The sequence below is a fragment of the Cyanistes caeruleus genome, chromosome 21, assembly GCF_971803275.1.
Source record: "Cyanistes caeruleus chromosome 21, bCyaCae1.hap1.1, whole genome shotgun sequence".
In the NCBI taxonomy this organism is placed as follows: domain Eukaryota; kingdom Metazoa; phylum Chordata; class Aves; order Passeriformes; family Paridae; genus Cyanistes; species Cyanistes caeruleus.
In genome coordinates, this window is record NC_141721.1 from 8,884,553 (window position 1) to 8,903,513 (window position 18,961).

General features: G+C 49.8%; 1 protein-coding gene across 14 annotated transcripts in view; it reads right to left on the reverse strand.

The window, feature by feature from the left end:
- The window catches only part of MSI2 (musashi RNA binding protein 2), a 208,073-nt gene that overhangs the window by 64,276 nt on the left and 124,836 nt on the right, over positions 1-18,961 (reverse strand). For all 14 annotated transcript variants that reach the window (XR_015278584.1, XR_015278583.1, XM_086860015.1 and 11 more), the window contains one exon: positions 18,836-18,884. Coding sequence is in view for 12 of the 14 variants with exons in the window: in XM_086860015.1 (XP_086716141.1) it covers positions 18,836-18,884 (49 nt within the window). In the remaining 2 variants the exon portion in view is untranslated. The remainder of the gene's footprint in view (positions 1-18,835; positions 18,885-18,961) is intronic.

Below are 18,961 nucleotides of genomic sequence, written 5' to 3' on the forward strand. Positions count from 1 at the left end.
CATCTAAAATAGGCTTCCCGATGCTCCTCAGGTACAACAGGTGCTTCCCTTCCTTTGCAGACACTTTTCAAGACCATGCACAGATAAGAAGAGAGGGACTTTCTCTGCTGAGCCATCCAAAATCCACCACTTTTGTTACCACTGAGTGCCTTGCTGTTGTCTTCTGACTTCTCAGGACAGCTACAGCCAAATCACTCCCTGTTGTGAATGGTCCCCTTGAGATTTTCTCCCCTTCATCTGTCCCACCCAAGCACACAAGCACCTTCCTCAGCTCTGCCCAGCCCCAGGATGCCAGGGAATCACACGCTGGAGGATGGGATGAACACCCATGGATGGATGGGTTCCTGCCAAAGCTCCCCCGGAAGTGCAGCCACGCTGCTCTGTCATCTGCCACCTTCAGAGGTGACCTTCTCCAGTGCCTCCTTCCTGTTTGAACCATCCCAGCCCCATTCCCAGGTGCACAGGCCCGACAAAGCTTTATTAAAGCTTCCCTCTCCTCCCCGTGTTTTGGTGACATTGTTTTATGGATTTATTTTGTTCAAACCATTGGGGAAAACGCTGAAATCTTTATCCTCAAAAACAAAAGCGCCAGGAGCCGCAGTCACAGGCAGAGGAAATGGGGAACTAATTACACACCCCGAGCATTCCCCGGGGTGTTCTCACGGCGCCCAGGCCTCCAGCTCCATCCCCAGGCTCATCCCCAGCCACCGGCAGCAAACCCCCGGCACAGAGAAGCAGCCAAAGCCTGCGGATCCAGCACGGAGTGGCTCCTGACCCGAGCCTGGAACTGGGAACACGTGGGGCAGGGTGGGGGGGAGGCACTGCATGAGAATCCCCTTTGCTTCCCCGCTTTCAGAGCAGACAAAGAGCTCTCCGTGGTGTTTGTGCGATGACCTTTTCCCGTGGTCCCTGCAGGCTCCACAGAACAAAGCTGTGGCAGAGTCTCACCGCGGCTGCTCCATCGCTGCGCTCAGGTTCAGCAGTCACTTCAGGTTTTCAGGGGCTTTTGGCATTATTTTGCTGGGATAGTCAGCAGTGCTGCTGGACTAGAAACCCTCTAGAGCTCAGCCTGATGCCCCGTCCCAGCTTCACACGCTGCCTCCAGCGACTGGCTCAGCGTGTCTGCGGCACTCCAAGCTTTTAAGTGACACTCTCAGACTTCTTGGCTGGTTCAAATCCCATTTTGTAAAGGGTAAAGCAACCTACAGGGATCTGTGCACTCCCAGGGAGTAGGAACTGCTCGTGATGCAGCCTGAGCACAGAGAAATGCCCCAGCCAGGCTTCCTGCAGACAATTCCCCTCAGCAGATTTACACTTGCTCAGGGATTTACTGGGTCAGAGCAGGGCACTGCTAGGACAAGGCTCCTTCGGACCAAGTCCTTCTTGTTTCAAGCTCTTGGGCTGCAGCTGCCACCAAAGTCAGAGAGTCCCATCTCCAAACTCTCCTCCACGAACCTACAGTTGTATTTAGTTGGAGAGAGGGCAAAGGAAACTTCTGGGGCACAGCATGTATGAAACCTGCCTGTCTTGCCAAAGGCTAAGGCCTGGCCATTCCCAGATTATTCAGTGGCATGGGAGATGTGGGGAGCCCCATAGCAGCCATCCCCATTCTGCTCCTGGGGGGACAGGAGTCAAAAGGACCAGAGGATGAAGCTGCTGAATTCCCACCCCATACACAACCTCAGGAAAATTCCTGCCTGGCAGGACCTTCAGCCCCCAACCCAGAAAGGGTCTATTTACCCTGTTTGTAAAGCATTTGGGTGGAAGGACCTACAGTAACTGTGGAAGGAGAAAAGAAAACCCAACAAACTACAGCACCGTGCCGCTCAGCACAAACCCTGAGTGCCTGTCACCGGGAACAGGCTATTTATAGCTGAGGATCATTAACTGTATTAAAAAAGTTTTATGTTCTCTAACAATCTGTGTCATTTTGAAGCGCTGGCCTTCCCCCTGACGCTGGCTGATAACTGGAGCAGTGGTGCTGAATAGAGGTAATTATACACCAGTTCAATAGGCTGAGCCCTGCGCCGAATGTGAGCGTGTCCTTTCCCCAGGGCTCTTGTTTAAATATTATTCCTGCTCCCACAGCCAACCACAGGAAGAACACTGCTATGGATACTCTCATAAAACTGCATAATTATGAATAATGCTTTGGTTTTTAACAAAATAAATCACCACACACTAAAAAAGTGCTTATTTCAGCCTAGTGCTGGAAGAGATTAAAATGCCAAGGGAAGCGAGGCATCCCGCTCCTGGAACACCGACCCTCTCTGGTATTTATCTGGTTCTAGATGGCTGCAGAGCACGGGCAGGGCTGGCAGGATCACTGCAGCACCGGGAGCCCATCACCCCTGGACAGAGGACCAGGAGCAGAGGTGCTGAGAATCCTCTGGAACAACAGGTCCTGTTATCACCCTGCTATCAGCCCCTGGGCAGGCTATTCCAGCCCTGCTCCAGACATCGTGGCACACTTGCTTCTCATCCAGCTCAAAGTTTATCAGCTTGTAAGAAATGTAGGGGTGAGGAAGCACAGATAAGTGTGCTGATCGTTATCAGCAGGGATAGAAAGCCCTTGTGACACAACACATCCAACATATGGTCTAAAAGACTTAATGTTTTGATCTGCTTCATGATGTCATTGTGGTTTCAGCCTGGTGAGGCTGACACCTGCCTCACACCATGTTCCATCCATCTATCCTAGGATGGGTGGTTTATCCTTTGCCATGGAGTGCAAAGGGACTGGGAAATAATGCAGACCCCCTGAAGTGCCTGCATGGCCACTGCTCTGCCCAGGCATGCTCGTGGCAAGTGCCAAAATCATCTCTGATCCACTCGTGAGCAAGTTGGTATGAAACCAGCTGTGGAGTACTTTGATTATTTCAACATTCATCCCCCCAGATGATGTCAGCCCCATCCAGCCGAACCCCCACCTCATGCCATCAGCTGCCCCCAGCCTGGCCAGCCCAAGGGCTCAGAGGTCACTGCAGGCAGAGCACCAGCACGAGGGCTGGGGAGACAAACCAGGGGCTTCATGGCAGAAACCCCCCTGGCAGGAGCACCACTGAGCCAGGGTTTGTGGGCTCTTTGCTGGGTGGCTCTGTGTGCTCACACAGAGGGTGGACACACCACAGCCCCGTGGCTGCAGCCAGGCTGCTCTCCGTGCCAAGCCTTGCTGTGGTTTTGAGCACCTTCCCTTTAAACTCTCAAGAATAAGGGCTCTCCTTCCAAACACGCCACACAGCCCTTGTTTCTTGAGCTGGCATCACAACAGAGCGCTGGTTACAGTCCCTCCAGCCTGGCACAGCCTCACTCGTGCCCTGTCCTTGAGGAGGAGGAGGGAGCAGGGTCTGGGGGAAGGGGTGTGCTGGCTTTACCTGCCCTGCCCGAGCTGGGAACGTGCCTTTGATATCACTCAGAGACTTTGCAATCCCCACATCTGCTCTGAGGGGATTTTCCTGGCAGTTCCTCCCATCCCTGCTCCCTGTGCAGAGAAACTTTCTGGTGATCCATCCCCGTGGCTCCTGCCTCCCACCCTGCTCTCTCCAGATAAACATGGTGCTTTTTAGAGTTATCTTCTGCCCACAGGAGATGCACCAGAGCAGCCTTTCTGCTGGTCACTGATGGGAACCTTCAATAGATCAGGAACAGAGATATCTCCACGTTTAAAATCAAGTTCAGAAAGACAGGTGGGGAAAGAGAAAAAAACATTCAGATAGCTGGAGGTTTTCTGACATTCTGGTGATTTTCCCATCCTCAATGCAAGAATAAAAGGTTTGGGTGTTTTTTAACTAAAATCCAGCTCTAAATTCTGTATATTTTTTTTTTCCTTCAAAAAAAGCTTTTCCCTGCAGAAGAGTTAAGTCTGACCAAAAAATGCAGGGAAATTGCTGTTGCCTGGTTTTTGGAGGTCAGTACCTTCTTTGCATGTACCAAATACATCCACCCCAACACCCTGCCCAGGAGACAACCTGATGCTCAACGCCAAGGTGAGCAATGCCTGTCCTCAACTAATCAGCAGGTAATTAACTGGAAGAATTCAGAACCAAGCTGCAGATGAAGAGTAAATCTTCAGCCACTAAATTTCATCCTCAAATAATGAGACTTTATTTTAATTTCACAGTAATAATATTGCCCAGCATCCCCTCCTCTTATTTACCTCCAGGAAGGAACATTAGCATAAAAAACATAATAAAAAATATCCAGCAAGCAGCTTTCACCAACTCCTGTGTATCACTCATCATTAAATTTGGGAATTAAGTCCTCTTAATGGACACAAACCATCATTTTGAGCGTGCAGGCAGTGTTAATATTTGAATAAGCCAACAACAACAACAAGACAGAGGACTAATACATGCACGGTCATTCTTTCGAGCAGGGAGGATTCAGTTTTCATTTTCACAGAATATTAAACAAAATTTTAATTAGATTATACCAGAACTTCCCTAATAAGGACTTGCAAGGGGAACTCCATTGGGCAGAAACATGCTCTGCAATGGAAGAGAAGAACTTGCCACTTAAGTGGCTTAATCACTGAAGAGCTTTGAGGTGGCTTCCTTGTTTCTTTCATTGTGGCCATATCACACTTTGCCAAGAGGCTGTCAGAGATGTTTAGCAATAATAACTTCTCTGGAGCAGAAGTAAGCTTGACAAACAGGAGAGAGACCAGGGAAGAAAAGAGAAGAACAAAAACCTGTCAATATGTGAAAGACATCCTGTTCCTTCCCAGTGACCCAAAACGCCAAGGGGTTTGCTACTTCAAAACATCACAAAGGAACAGTCCCAGGGAACAGCCCGTCCACGGTGGGACCGGCGCTGTCCCCACTGCGTCCCTCCTGAGCGGCTCCTCAAGCTTGTGCGGTGGAGGAGAACTTAAAACCAAGATAAGAAAAGCAAAGAAGGTTAAACTGTAGCTGCAGCACCCGCCTGATGTAAGGGCACATCTGCCGTGAAGGTCAGAGCAGCGCTCAGCAGGGCCGGGCTGGGCTCAGCTGCACCGGCATCCCCTCCTCGCTCTGCCCTCGTCCCTCCTTCCAGCCTGTCCTCCAGCTGTTACTGAAGCCAGAGGCAACTGGGAACCCAGCACATCCAGCCCAGATCCCAGCTACAACCAGCAGATCCCTCCCCTGGACAGAGCGGGCAGTCCTGATGGGACCTCACTGGGCAGTGCCCGGCCGAGGGCTCTGCGGTCCCCCGGGCCTGAGCCCTCCTGCAGCACGGGCAGCTCCCTCCCCGGACACAAGCACGCTTCCCCCAGGCCAGGGACAACTCGAGGAGCTGCAAAGAGCACGTTTTGAACTACGTGGCACAAGGGGGTCTTTCCCCCATGTCCGCACCCTGACCCCCAGGGCACAGCACTGCTCTCTCACCAGGGCCCTTGTCACTGCTGCTCAGCCCTACGGGGATGTTGTGCAAGTGCCAGCGTGTCCCAGGCTCTGTAAGGGATGCAGGGTTACTCAATCCCTGCGGTTCTTCACACCCAAGTGCCTCCAGCCCGACAATGAAGTTCTCAAACGCAACTGAGAAATGCTCCAGAGCTGCCAACCCGACTTAGCAACGAGCAGAGGCGGGAGCACACGGACCCAGCCCTCGGGCTGCTGGCAAACAGGTCCCTTCCCAGCCTCAGCCTGAGCATCCCACAGCCACTGCTGGCCCTGCCGCTGCTCGGGGCGGTGGCTCCATGTGCCCGGCTCTGCAGGGCCAGCAGCTCGGCAGGATGGCACCCAATGCATGGCACAGCCCCAGATTTCCATGTTTACCTCTGATTAAAATGAAACACCCCCAGAGGCCATCTGACACAAGGTTTTCCAGCAGCAGAGGCCACAGACTGGACCACAGGTGACTCAGCAGGACCCAGACAGAACCAGGACCCAGTTTTGGTACTGCTGAAGTTGGCCATGGGTGACACAGCACAATATCAGCTCCAGCTCTATGCACTGAGGACAGGCTGCCCTAAATAAAGCACATCCCCCCCTTATCAGCTACACTTGTGACCAGTGGCCTTTTTAATATATTTTTCTTCCTTTATTTTTTTTTTTCCCTTTCCACTTTTTACTCAACTGGCCCCCGTGTTTACAGCTCGCTGCAGCACAAATCCTTATTTCATGTCACCCACTGGCCCAAGCTGTCCCCACTCACTGTTTCTCCTAGACAAGTTAATAAGATGGAAGACTCCCCGGAGGCCTCGAGCCAGCGAACATTATCACTTGGAAGCAAGGCAGAAATACTGACACATCGGAAATGACTTCAAGCCTATTAATTACCCTTTCTTCTCTGGCAGATCTTTGAGAGAGAGCTTGACAAATTGAAAGGCAGGAGAGAGCATCCTCCCCATCCCAGGAGCCCCTACCCATGCCAACAACAGCAAAACACACACTCCCCCAAAAAATTATTTGTTTTGTTATCAATTAAATCATCAAGAATTAGCTGAGACAGAGGCTGCCTGTCAGTGACAGATCTCCCCTTTCTCTTTGTGCTCCTTTTTCCAGAGGCAAGATGCAAGTCACAGAACACGGAGCATTGGCACAGCTCTCCCACCCATCAGGGGACACTGATGCCCTGGGAAAGTTTGGAGGTCCCTGTTAGTGAATGCCAAGGATCTCCAGTCATAGCATCCACCCCGTGCTCCTGATGTGCTGTAAAACCCCCGTGAATACCCTTCAGCCCCTCCCTCAAAATGTATTTTCAAATCCTCACTGGCATAATTGATCCTAATTATTATAAGCATGAGATATTAAATGCATTCCTACATGCAATGTGGCTTCAACTGTGGGCTTTCAGCAAAGTCTATTGTATAAATAAATGACTGGATTTCTTATTCAAGTGCTTCAGATGTGACAGTATTAACTGTGATGCAAAGTAGCCACGCAAGTCAAGATAAAGTCACTACCTGCCACTACGGCTTTATTTTTAAGGTGATTTCCATAATTTCTGGTTTAAAAACAAAACAAAACAAAAAACTTCCAAAATAACTGGAACAAAAACCTTCAGGCCGTTACCTAGAAAACTATCATCAAATCGTTTGTTCAGTTTTTATTAGTATCATTGTAATTAAAGGGAATCATATTTCAAAAACATCTCTTCAACAGCACTTATCAAACCCCATCCCTGCAGCCTATCAATTAGGATTACAATAACCTCACTCCCTTGTTGCCTTTGCCATTAGCATTTTGATTGAATGGCTGTTGAGAAGTGACTGGTACCAGAAGATTGTGTTCACAAAGTAACGTTTCTTTATACGCTTCCATTGAAGCTTGTCTAGTTGTCTCCAGTTCCTACTCAAAAGAGACAAGACAGTTCCAAAAGCAGTAATTTTGATGCAGGATTATTTTTCTTTTCTTCTCAGTGAGGTGAGATAGATTGGGTTAGGCTGGACACAAATGCTATTAAATCACCTGACAGCAGATGTGGGGGCTGCTCTTGGCTCTGACCTCGACGCTCTCCCACCCTACAAAGTCCCAGAAAGGTGCCAGGGCAGGAATGGCCACAGCCACATCCTCAGCACCAGGGGAACATCCACCAGCCTCTGCAAACACCCTTTCAAGAGATTCAATAAATAATAATAACTGATAATGCCTGAACTGCTTGGGGAAGTTTCCGGCTATGTTTATTGCTAATAGTATTGAATGTAAAAGGCAACAATTTATCAGCCAAACCCTGGCACTCTGGGAATGCAAAGGAGAGAGTGGAGTTCTCCTGACATACAACAGCACTAACGAAGGACAGAGCAGCAACGAATGTCAGCAGGAGGGGGATGGATGCATTCCACCACTGCCATGAATTATAACAACCAGAGTTCATTAAATCTACCACATTAAAATAAAAATGACCTGCCACGTCAGACAGTTCTATTTACTGATATTCCCACTGCTGATGCCTCCCCCGATAAATCACATTCCACGGCACAACCAACAGTTATCCAAAAACATTTCAATTACTTGGATGTGCTGGAAACTCCAGTAGCGCTGGGTTACCCTACCAAACATCACATTCCCAAAGTTCAGTCTGAGGGGAAAATAAAGTGACCCCTACAGGCTTCCTCTGCCCCCAGTGTGGTTGTGAGGACAGTCAGTGGATGGATAGGAATTTAGAAAGGAGGGTTAGAGAGGGGGCTGCTCAGAGACTGCTGGCACGGCAGGAACAGGGCTGGCACCGACTCTGGCAGCAGGACTGAGCCCTGCCGGGCTTCCTCCCCTTCCTCAGCCTCCTCCATCCCAACTCAGCTCCTGCACTCCTCGGGAAGGCTCTCCAGAGCCCCTCTCCTCTCTGCTCCAGCAGCTCCTCTTTGCTGGCAGGCAGCCAGGAGTGTGTAATGGTGCCAGGTAGCAATTTCATTTTTAAAATGCTCTTATCAAAGATTTAAGGTGAAAGATAAGAAGAGCGCACTACATCATCATAAAGGAAACATTGTATAAGGCATAGTATTTTACAAATCAAAACAGTTATCAAAATGAAAAGGTATGAAATAAAAACAAATGGAGCCTGTGCTGTGGAGAGGAGGGGAGGGAGCTCCGGGTTCGGGGAATTGATCAAATTTCAGGTTTTCTTGACAAGTCTCAAAGCCTGTGAAGAACGGCAGCAGTGACACTTCCACTGTCATTTTAAACCAGAAATAAAATGTCAGGTACATTTACAGAGAGCATATACACACACACTTATTTATATGCCTTTTCATATAAATAGATCTATAAATATAGATACATATTTTTCATACCATTACCCACGGCTGTTGGGTGCTTTTATCAAAGTCATCTGACCTGGAAAGCATCTGTTGTTAATACCACTGTTTTATTATTTATCAAATCCATTTCTTCATAGAATGACTAATTTCATACCCACAGCTGCTCCCATCTTGCCTGTGCAGCTGCTCCTTCCCTGGGCAGCCAGGCAAGTTTGCAACCCATCTCCAGCTCCCACCACCCTCCTGCTGCTCCCAAACCCTCCTGAACCATGGGGGCAGATATGGAACAGGCTCTGTGCTCCTGCCCTGTCAGGGAAGGAGCAGAAAGAGGCCAAAGGGCCAGGAGAAAACCTGTGGGATACTACCAGAAGTGGGGGAATGGGAAACAACTTCCACACTTCCGTAATCTGATTTTTTTATTTTCCTTCAATTGCATCCAGGCAGCACAAAAGCAAATATTTTTACCTTTATTAGTTTGGGTTTTGGGTGAGGAGAAACAGAACCACTAGAACAGGAAAAGAAATGGCAAAAGCCAAGCCCTCACCAAGATTTAAAGTGATTTTAGCTCATCTGAACTCCCTGGGAGCTGACAGGGGAATATTTGTTGCCACAAGGAAGCAAATTCTCCTGCCAGACTTCTCCCTATGGATCCTGCCCTAATTTCCAGTGCTCTGTGGAACACATGTGTTCACATGTGACTCCTGCAAGGGGTAAGGAGGAAGATTTCCATCACCTCTCAACTCCTACCTGACTTACACTGGGGCTGGCAATGGTCCCAGTGAGAGTAAACATGGAGAGATGGTTCTGTGGTCCAAGTGTGAGCCACAGACCCAGCCTGGATCCACACCCAGTGTTCCCATTCCCACATCTGAGCTGGGATTCCCTGGGACAACGCGGGGCTCCATTCCCTACACAAGTGCAGAGGGCTTTGGAATCACTCACAGGAGGGTTAAGGAGGGTTAATGGTGCTGGATCTGTTCACTCCTCATTCCTCCCACAGCAGAGAATTCAGGAAGCTCTCAGAACTGGGAAGGTGTTTTAACATGGGGAGCAATCTGTGAATTACTACTCTGGCTGAAGGTAGTTTTCTGGTCCAGAAAACACTCAATAAATTAAAAAGATAAAACCCACAACCCAAATGTGCCGACCTGCAGTTTTCTGAAAGAAGCCGTTTTTCAACTTATTCTATCGGATCCAGTGAAAAAAGTGCCAGATGTTCTTACTTCAGCTTATATATACAAAAAACATACAGGATAAGCAAAATCACTCCGTGCCAGGACATTTAATCAAACTAATTAAAGAAATCTTCCATTTCCACCCCCCTGACAAGTTCTCCTTCGGCAGCAGCCCCTTGGAGCTTTTGCCTTGCACAAACAACCCTGGGAGCAATTGCTGCTCCCCAGGGAGGGACACACACCTGAGCTCATGTTCAGGTACCTGCCCAGGTGCACCTACAGCTTGGATCAGCATCCCCCCCCAGATTCCCAACACTTAAATGTCCAGAAAGAGAACCACAGCCAAGGATGTGAGGATGGGCAGAGCAAGTGGTGGAGCCTGCTCTGACAGAGGCTCAGGAGCAAAAGCTTTGTTACCAGCATTATCCTTGTAACCTCTGTTTCTGCTGAATCTCAAGATTTAGGGGATAGGGGATGTGTTATCTGTTTAAACAGATCACCAGGAGCCTTTTACATATGGCAATGACCTTGTACAATTACAGGCTTCAGCAGCACCGGGGCCTGGGCACAGCTGACAGAGGCCACTCCAGGGTGACAAACCAGCCCCTTTTCTGCAGCATCCTCCTCACCTTCATGCAAGGGCTCCACAAGATTCATTATCAAACCCAACCAACAGAAAGCACAGGTATGTGAAAAACAAAAGCTCCCCCGTGCACATTGGAGAGGACTTGCCCAGTCTGCTCCCTGTGATCCTCTGGGAGAAGGAGCCAACACACCAGGGAGCGAGTGAGGCAGCGTCTCTCCCTGTTTTCATATCACATTTTTGGGCATGCTGCGAGGAGCTGCCTCTCTTCTCAAGGTCACCACACTGATTTTAATTCTGCCTGTTGTATGCAGACTGCCCGTCTATGGAAATGTTGCATTTTGTTCTCCTCCCGTTTTTGGCCTTTCCTCAATTAACATTTCCAAACAGTCCCACAAGGCTCAGAGTGCTCCCTGCTAATCACTTGGCTCCTGCATTTGGGAAGCAAAAGGGGCTGGGTTTCAGCAGCTGGGTGGATTCATAAGCAAGAACTTATTTGTGGCTTTTAGGGTTTCTTTCTGCTCAGAGATCATCAGAATTTCTGCTAATTTCTCTGTCACTCAAGCTGGCTGCTTGGCAGTGACAGTGAGAAGGCAAACTGAGCTCGTACTGAATGACCTCACTCCTCAAGGCAGCCTCAGCTGGACACACGACTGGTGTCTCTAACACAAGCTCACCCCCTGCAAGTGTGACAGAACTATGACCATCATTTAGAAAACTTCAGAAATATTTGCACAACCCTCACTTTATGTTTACTGAAGAACCTTGCAGAGACCAGTGAGGCTGTGCTGATTTCCTCTGCCCTCTCCAGTACAACTGCGGTTTAGCTGAGTTATTGATGCACTTCAGGACTAAGTGAATGAAGGTTTTTCTCTTCAAGACAGAGACCACGAACCGCAGTTCCACAGGAAGAAAATGCCCTCTTCCTGCTCATGATCCTGCCCTGAACACCACAGGCAGCTGCAAGAGCAGCACTGCTCTCTCCTATCTCTGTGTCTCTGCTTTCCCAGCCGAGGCATCAGGGCATCAGACTCACATCTGCAAACCCTATCCTTTACTGCACCCCAGAAAGCTCCACTGGCACTCAAAAAGCTGGTTCAGATCTCCTGTGCACAGGTGCCTCAGAAGATGCTGCACTTCCCCTGACAGCTGAGCTCTCTGGCTCTGAGGCTCCTTCCTGAGCTGTTCCATCCTGGGGAGGGCGAGCACCAGGGACTGAAGGGACTGAGCCCTTCAGCCACCACCTTCTCAACTTGTACAAGGGCTGATTGAAAGGATGCTGGATAAATCCAGGCCAGAAAGGTCAGGCTCTACAGGGCTCTCATTCAGGGCACAGGGAATTAAGTGATTTCTTCACCCACACTGGCCATGAAGACAAGATACAAATGAGTGTACAACCTGACTGTCCTTTACAATGTGCTTTAAAGTTGATATTTAATGTGAAGTCACTGATACCAGATGTTCCAAACTAAGTGCTGGGCTGAGTTTGCAGCCTTTACTGGAGATTTACAGGAGGGACGTTTTTTCCTAGTTAGTATTACTACTGCAGTTTGTTTGCTAAACAAGAGAACAAAAAGTGCCAGCCCCCTTCCTGAGTGCTGCTGCAAGCAGAGCATCTCCCCTTCTTCAGAGAAAGCACCCACAGGTATCTCTTCCTCGGGTGCATCCCAGCCAGGGCAGCTGCTCGCTCGTCTCTGGATGGAATTTTCATTACGGGTACAAAATTAAGCAATAAGGTCTGACAGTCAGTACAGAGCTGGGCAATTATTGCAAGCCTCAGGTGGCATTATCCAGCGTGAGGCCAGGGGCAGGATGACGGTAACCACTCGAGACGTTCCATAATCGCCTGGAAAAGCGTGGCCAGGAGCCTGATTTGCTATTCCGAACCGGAGTCCGCTGGGATGCGGGGCTCACACCGGCCTGACTCTGTTTATTTTTACACTTCACGTCAGGTGCCCCGATGCAGCAGCGACAGGCACCGGCCAGGAAATTAAAAGACAAGGGAGCTGGATCCAAGAACTGGCAGCTTTTCCTTTTTGTTTTGTGTTTATTAACACCGAGGCAGGGAGCAGGACAGAGCTGAGCGAGCCACGGGCACGGCACTGCCCCAGAGCAGCCATACCTGCCCCAGGGGGATGCTCACAGTCCCCACCACCTGATGAGAGCCTAAGGGCGACAAACTGGTGCCAAATGGGAATACTGGGAAGAATATTGGCCCCCAGCCCTGAGAGCAGAGCAGCTCTCCTCATGCTGCTGCCATCCCGGCTCCCACATTGGATCCCCCAGTCTGGAAGAGAACTGGTGACACAGAGCAGAGATGTCAGTGATGCTCTGCAGCGTTGCAGCCGTTAATGTGTTTAAGAAATTAATATTTATAAGTGGGGATTAATATTAAAAACACACACATATAAAATATTAACATGGCACATGTCACTGCTGCAATCCAAACAGACAGGTGTGACTGATGGTGCTCACTGATAGGTGTGTAAATGGTAAATAATATTAACTAATGAATGTTCGCAGCCCTCACGTGAAGTTTAGAAGCAAATATTTGCTTAAAAATCTGTCCAAACCCCCTGTGTGCAGTTACTGCTCCCCATATCCCCTGGAGAAGACAAACACTCCTCAGCTCTGTCACCAAGGGTTAAATCTCTCCGTTGCCAGCCCCAGGTCCCTGGGATGGATTTCACGGGGAGGGAGCGGTGTGGAGCCAGCGCTTCCCGCAAAACAACCGCACTCTCTGGAGTCCCATTTATGAAGTGATACAGCTGACAGGGGAATAAAAGCTCGTCTCATCTCGGAAAGCAATAACAATAACACTGCCTCCATTTATAGCTTATGTCACACTTTTCATCCAAAGCCCTTAAAGCACTTTATGTTTTAGAAAAGCATCATTGCCGTGTCTGTGGATGCTTTCCCCAGATCTGTGGGTCAGACCTGCTGGAACAGCTCTCCCTCAGCCCCGTCCTCCTAAAAAGCACAATCTGTGAGCTGAGGGAAGGCTCCTTCCAGCAGTTCTAAGGGTGCTCGGTGCTATAGCCAGGCTGCTGCCAAGAAAAGCTACACTCAAAATGACCAAATTAGGCAATTATTTCTATACATTTTAAGTACTCTTTTCTCAAAACTGCCTGGGGATGTATTTTTAAGTGCACATGACCTTGCCTAACTTGAGGGAGATGGCGATAAACAAATAATTGCAGTGACTTAATTATATTTATATCTCATCTATAAAAATGTCAATTATAACTTCAGAGATCAGCTCCAGAACTGAGGTTTTGGCAGCCGGACAGAACACAAAAGGCTATTTTTCTCCTCAGAAAAGCCTCCTTTGCCCAGGCACAGCCAATATCTCTCTAACAGCATCATTCCTGGCTCTCCCAATAAACACAACCATTATGCCAACTGCTTCCACCTGGACAATTGCTTTCACGTACTGAAATCTGCTGGATGGACACAGCACAGACATGAAGCTTGACCCTCCCCTTCCTCCCTGAGAGCAGAGCCCGTGGCAAGGATGGGAGAGCCCTGTGCTCTGGGGAGTGGTTTTGGTGGGATGGGGGGGCACCAACCTTCCCATCTGAGTTCTGTGGGTTCACATCAACCCCCAGCCTCGGGCACAGCAGCGTCCACGATGCCACATGAAGGTGCCAGCAGTGTCCTGGTGCCCCCTGCAAGGGCCTGGGAGCCAAAGAGATGCTCAGCCACCATCCAGCCCCAGACACATCCAGGTGCCACCCAGCCCCTGCCTGGGCACCCTCCTCACAAGCACAGGGAACAGGAGAACTCTGCAACAGCTCAAAAGCCCAGGTGACCGCAGAGCTCTGCCACAATCAGGTCTGTCCCTGGAGGTGGAACCCTAACACAGAGGATGTTGGCTGTACCTCGCAGACAGCCTGCCTCGCTTTTATTTTGTTTAGTTTTAAGATTAACTGAGTCCCAGTCACATGCTGTCACTTCCCTCCTCTCTCTGCTGCCACCCTTAACTGTGCAAAAGGGTTAATTGATATGAAAATAACTCAGGGGGGCTGGACAGCTTTGAAAAACATACAGTATTACACACAAAACCTGCAATTACAGCTTGGAGGATTCACTCACTCAAAAATCTTAGGTTTTTTGAGAGTCCAAGGCATGGGACTGTTGTGATGCAGGTCCTGGACAGTTTCTGGAGTGGCTGAAGGCTGCAGACACCCACGGGCACAGTCTGGACAGGGATCACCCAGGGCTGGGACCAAGAGCATTCCACTGAGATGAGGAACCACTGTACCCCCTTCTCCTGGCTTACCTCTGCCTCATGCTGGGATCAGCTCAGGACAGCCCACTCTTGCACCCCTTGATTGATCCAACTGTCCCTTCCACCCTCTTCCTCCTCAAAGCCTGCTGTGTCCGGTGCTTTTTCTGAGCTTTGCTGGAAACAACAAACCCTCCCTGTGTGCAGGAGCACAGCCCAAGGGCACAGCCCCCACCCCAGCACATTGAAATGCTTCCTGGAGCTCCTCTCCATAATGAAGTTAGAAGGACATCATCATCCTTGCCAGGCTCCCTCCACCCCCAAAGATCAATAACTAATGCTGAACTCCAGATTTTATCTGCACTTTGCAAGGGTAACAAAATAACACCATCCTCTTTTTCTTTTTCTTTCTTTCCAATTATTGAATCCTTTCAAGATTGACCCAGCAATTTTCAGCTTTATGAAATTTTAGGCAGTGAAGAAAGTGACAGAAGTGATCTGCCAGAATGTTGGGAGAACTTTTGTGTGTGGTTTTTAGAAGACTGCAGGAATACAGTAGTACAGAAATAGAGGATCACAAGCACTTTCTTTTAAAAAAAAATAAATGGCACCTAAACAAGCTGACCCAGGGATATTTGTTTATCAAGTGCTGGTTCTTTGTGTGCCCACTGTCACAGCCAGAGGAACTCTTGGTAGGAGATATCCCAGTGATTCTAGGGTTATCTTGCCTACAATACACCAAAAATACTCCAATTAAACACAGATTTTGCAGCCTGCCTTTAATATGGCTAAACAGCACAAAATGCAAGAGCTGAGTCTTATCTTCCTTAGAGAACATCCAGGAATAGCTGGACATTAAAATACCCACAGCATGACTAGCCTGATGGCATTTTTAAGGTTACAGAATCAAAGAATCATTAAGGTTGGAAAAGACCTCCAAGATCAAGTCCACCACAGAGGTGAAGTGCTCCATGCCAGGCACGAAGTTCTATCTTGGGTGGGGTTTCCAAGCCAGGGTGAGCAGTTTTGAAAACCCCTGTTGCTCTGCCTGGCTCAATCCCTGCATTTCCACCAAGCAGTGCTGCAGCAGGCGGGTTACAGACACACAGGAGTGTGTACAGACACACACAGGAGCAACACACACGTGCCAGAATTATGTCAACAAACGCTCTCAATTTTCTTGCAAGGAAATTTATCTCGCCTTCTAGCAGTAGGGAGTGAATCTTAATTCTTTTCCCCTTTCCATGCCCACAATGATTATTCCAGGCATAGACTAACGACAGCAAACCACAGTGGATATTTTATCTGCCATTTCTCCTTCCCGTGGCTAATTTGAAGATACAGATTGCAACCCACAAGTGGTTTTAAGAATTGCCATTAACACTGTTGCTGCACGCTACCGCATTTTAAACACGCTTCCAACACAATCAGAGTGCCACAATTTGTAAAATCTGGGGTGATTTTATCGGCGGTTGAGGCGGCAGAACTCACTTCATCACCACAGCCCTGAGCCAGTTCATTAGGCTGATTAGCACTAGCTACCTGCACAGAGCAGGAAAAAATGCCACAAAAAGCTGGACAAATTTAAGTGTGAAGATGAAGAGGACTCTTACCCTGCCTTTTACACTTGATTTTTCCTTCCACCTGTACTTGGCAGGGGCAAGGGCCTGGAGCTGAGCCTCTCTGTCCTTTGGCAGCTGTGCAGCCCCTCGGCACCGGCCCGGCTTCCCTGCTCGCAGGAATTTTGGCAAATCCCAGCCAACAAGCAGCACTGCCCTTCACCCTGCAATGGGTAAGCCTGTTTCCTGGGATACAGCCTCCCAAACAGAGCTGAGTCTCCTGTGTGCCAGAGAACTCCTTCCTTTGCCAGGAGAGGGACTCCAGTCCAGCCTGTCCCCAGGGTGACAGACCCGGGTGCAGAGGACTCCATGGAGCACAGGGGAGGTTGTGGGGTAACATCACCTCCACCCACTGGTACTTGGAGCCTGCTTTTGGTCCTCTGGGGCTTTTAGGTCCTCCCAGCTTAGATCCCATCCACAAGCTTACACTGGGATGCTAATGCAGAGCAAAATGTCATGGCTTATATGTAGGAAAAACAAGCTTTTAAAAAGAATTAGCCAATGAAATAAATTCATAGAATTCCAGGGGGAAAAAAAGGATGACCTGTTGCCTCTCATCTTCAACACACATAGTGTGGAAAAAAAGCCCTTTGTGGAAAACCCAAAAGGTTTCATGGCAACTAAGGTGCCCTCCAGAGCTGCAGCCCTCATCTTCAGCAGACCTTTACTCCTAGTAATTCAGTGGAAAGATGCTTTTGGACAAGGAATCCATCCTGCGGGGCTCATTACCCAGGCTCAATCCTGCAGCCTCCCCAAAGAGCACAGAAACGCTGAAGCAGGGCTGCTAGAGCAGAGCTCAGCACTGGCAGAGCACAGGCACCGACACTTGCTGTGGCCTCCTGCCTCGGGAAGTGCTTACAGCAGCACAGAGCCACGGCGGGGACACTGCAGGGGTCACCTTGAGGAACACCAGACAAGCATCCTGCAGGAAGCACAGGAAGGGCTCACACAGCCCTGCTCTGCTTCAGTGTCCCTGCAGAGCCTCCTGCCCTCCCCGGCAGCAGAGCACAGGCAGGGCAGGCACAAGGGACCCTGAGACCACAGGGAGCTTGGTGGGCAGAAAAGAGCTCACTGCAGGCACAGGTGGGAACCCAGCTCCAGGATTTGGGACATTTCAGCAAATGGAGACAATCTCCACCTGTGTCAGAGGCCAAATCTGCCGAGGACATGCCTTGCTGGGACCACAGGCCTCCCTTTCTCCTTGCCCCCAGACCACAGGGCCATGGGGCCCTTGTGCCCAGCGCCAAAGCTCCACATCAGGCAGCTTTTAAATGCAACAAACGAAGTGCCAAGATCCTGAATGAAGAAGTGTATTTATGGCCCATTTAAGGGTGGCTGTGTGGGGAAGGGTGGAAAATTCCCTGGATATAAAAGGACGTTGTCAGGGATTGAACTTCCCAACCTAAGCAAGAGCTTTGGACAGGTCCCTGGAAAGCCACTGGCTGTTCACACACCTTCCCTGGCTCAAGAGCTGATCTTCCTGAGGAAGTCTTTTGCTTGCTGCTGCTGAACTTGCCAGGGTACTACAATCTCTGACTTGGGACAGGAGTCAGTGCCTGGGGGGGAGCTGCTGGAGGGAGAGGGAGCAAATGCTATCCCGGATGCTTGCCTGACTCACCCAGCCGTCTGCTCACCCCGAGTTTCTTGTTACAGCAAATTCCAGAGCACTGAGTGGTTCAGACCCTGTGCAGAGATGAAAGGGAGTGGGGAGGGCTGCCCCTCCCTCCCCCTGATGGGCACAGGCTCCTTCCCAACCCTGGCAGCCTCCCCAAACCACTGAGAGCAGCCAACACCTCCATGCCTGGGACAAGATCGAGCTGGGGCTGGAGCCAGGCGCTGCCTCTGGAACTATGGCACAGAATCCACCTCCAGAATCCACCCTGGCAGGGCAGGGAGTGGGGCCCTGGGACTGGGGCCCAGGGGAATACAGCAGGAATGGGAGCAGCTCTCCCAGAGACAGGGCAGCATCATTTATTTCCACTGAAAGAAATGGCCTAACAGTGAAAATAACCCTCAGCGCCTCCTCACAGACCTGTTAAAGCAACAATGAAACCTCATCTCCCTCATGAAATGTGTGCAGGGACATTCCTCTTCTGGAGATCCTGCTTGTTCTGAGCTACCACTGCTGGGGGGTTGAGCAGCCCTCACTCAGCTTCAGAACTCCAGCAATCCCAGTGAAGGGTTTAGCACCTTCATTTCCTGGTATTTCAGTTTAACTGGATTTATGCCCAGCTTAACTGATGCCAGCCACCTCAGTACAACCCGCTGCTTCCCGGCAACCTCAGCACATCCAGCTCCATGGGATTTACTCTCTCCAGGGAGCCTGACCATGGTCCTCCCAAAGAAAGGCCATTAGACTGACCAGGAAAGTCACTTCTAACAAGAAAATCCAGGTGCCTGGGGCATTCCATGCCAACCAGCCCCTCCTCTGCTCCCTGCAGGACAGGGGATTTAGTGCCATGGATTTAGCCACCGGCTCATCTCACTGAATCTGTTTTTTGCTCCCCCATGCTCCCCACACACTCTGAGGTCAGAGCTCCCAATCCCTCTTACCTCTATGCCTGTTGGTCGTCTTGTCAAACATTAGCATGGCATCTTCTACCTGCAAGACAAAGAGGGGAGAGTTGTGCTTTAACACACGCTGGCAACTCAGACACACCACACACACCAGGAAGAGGG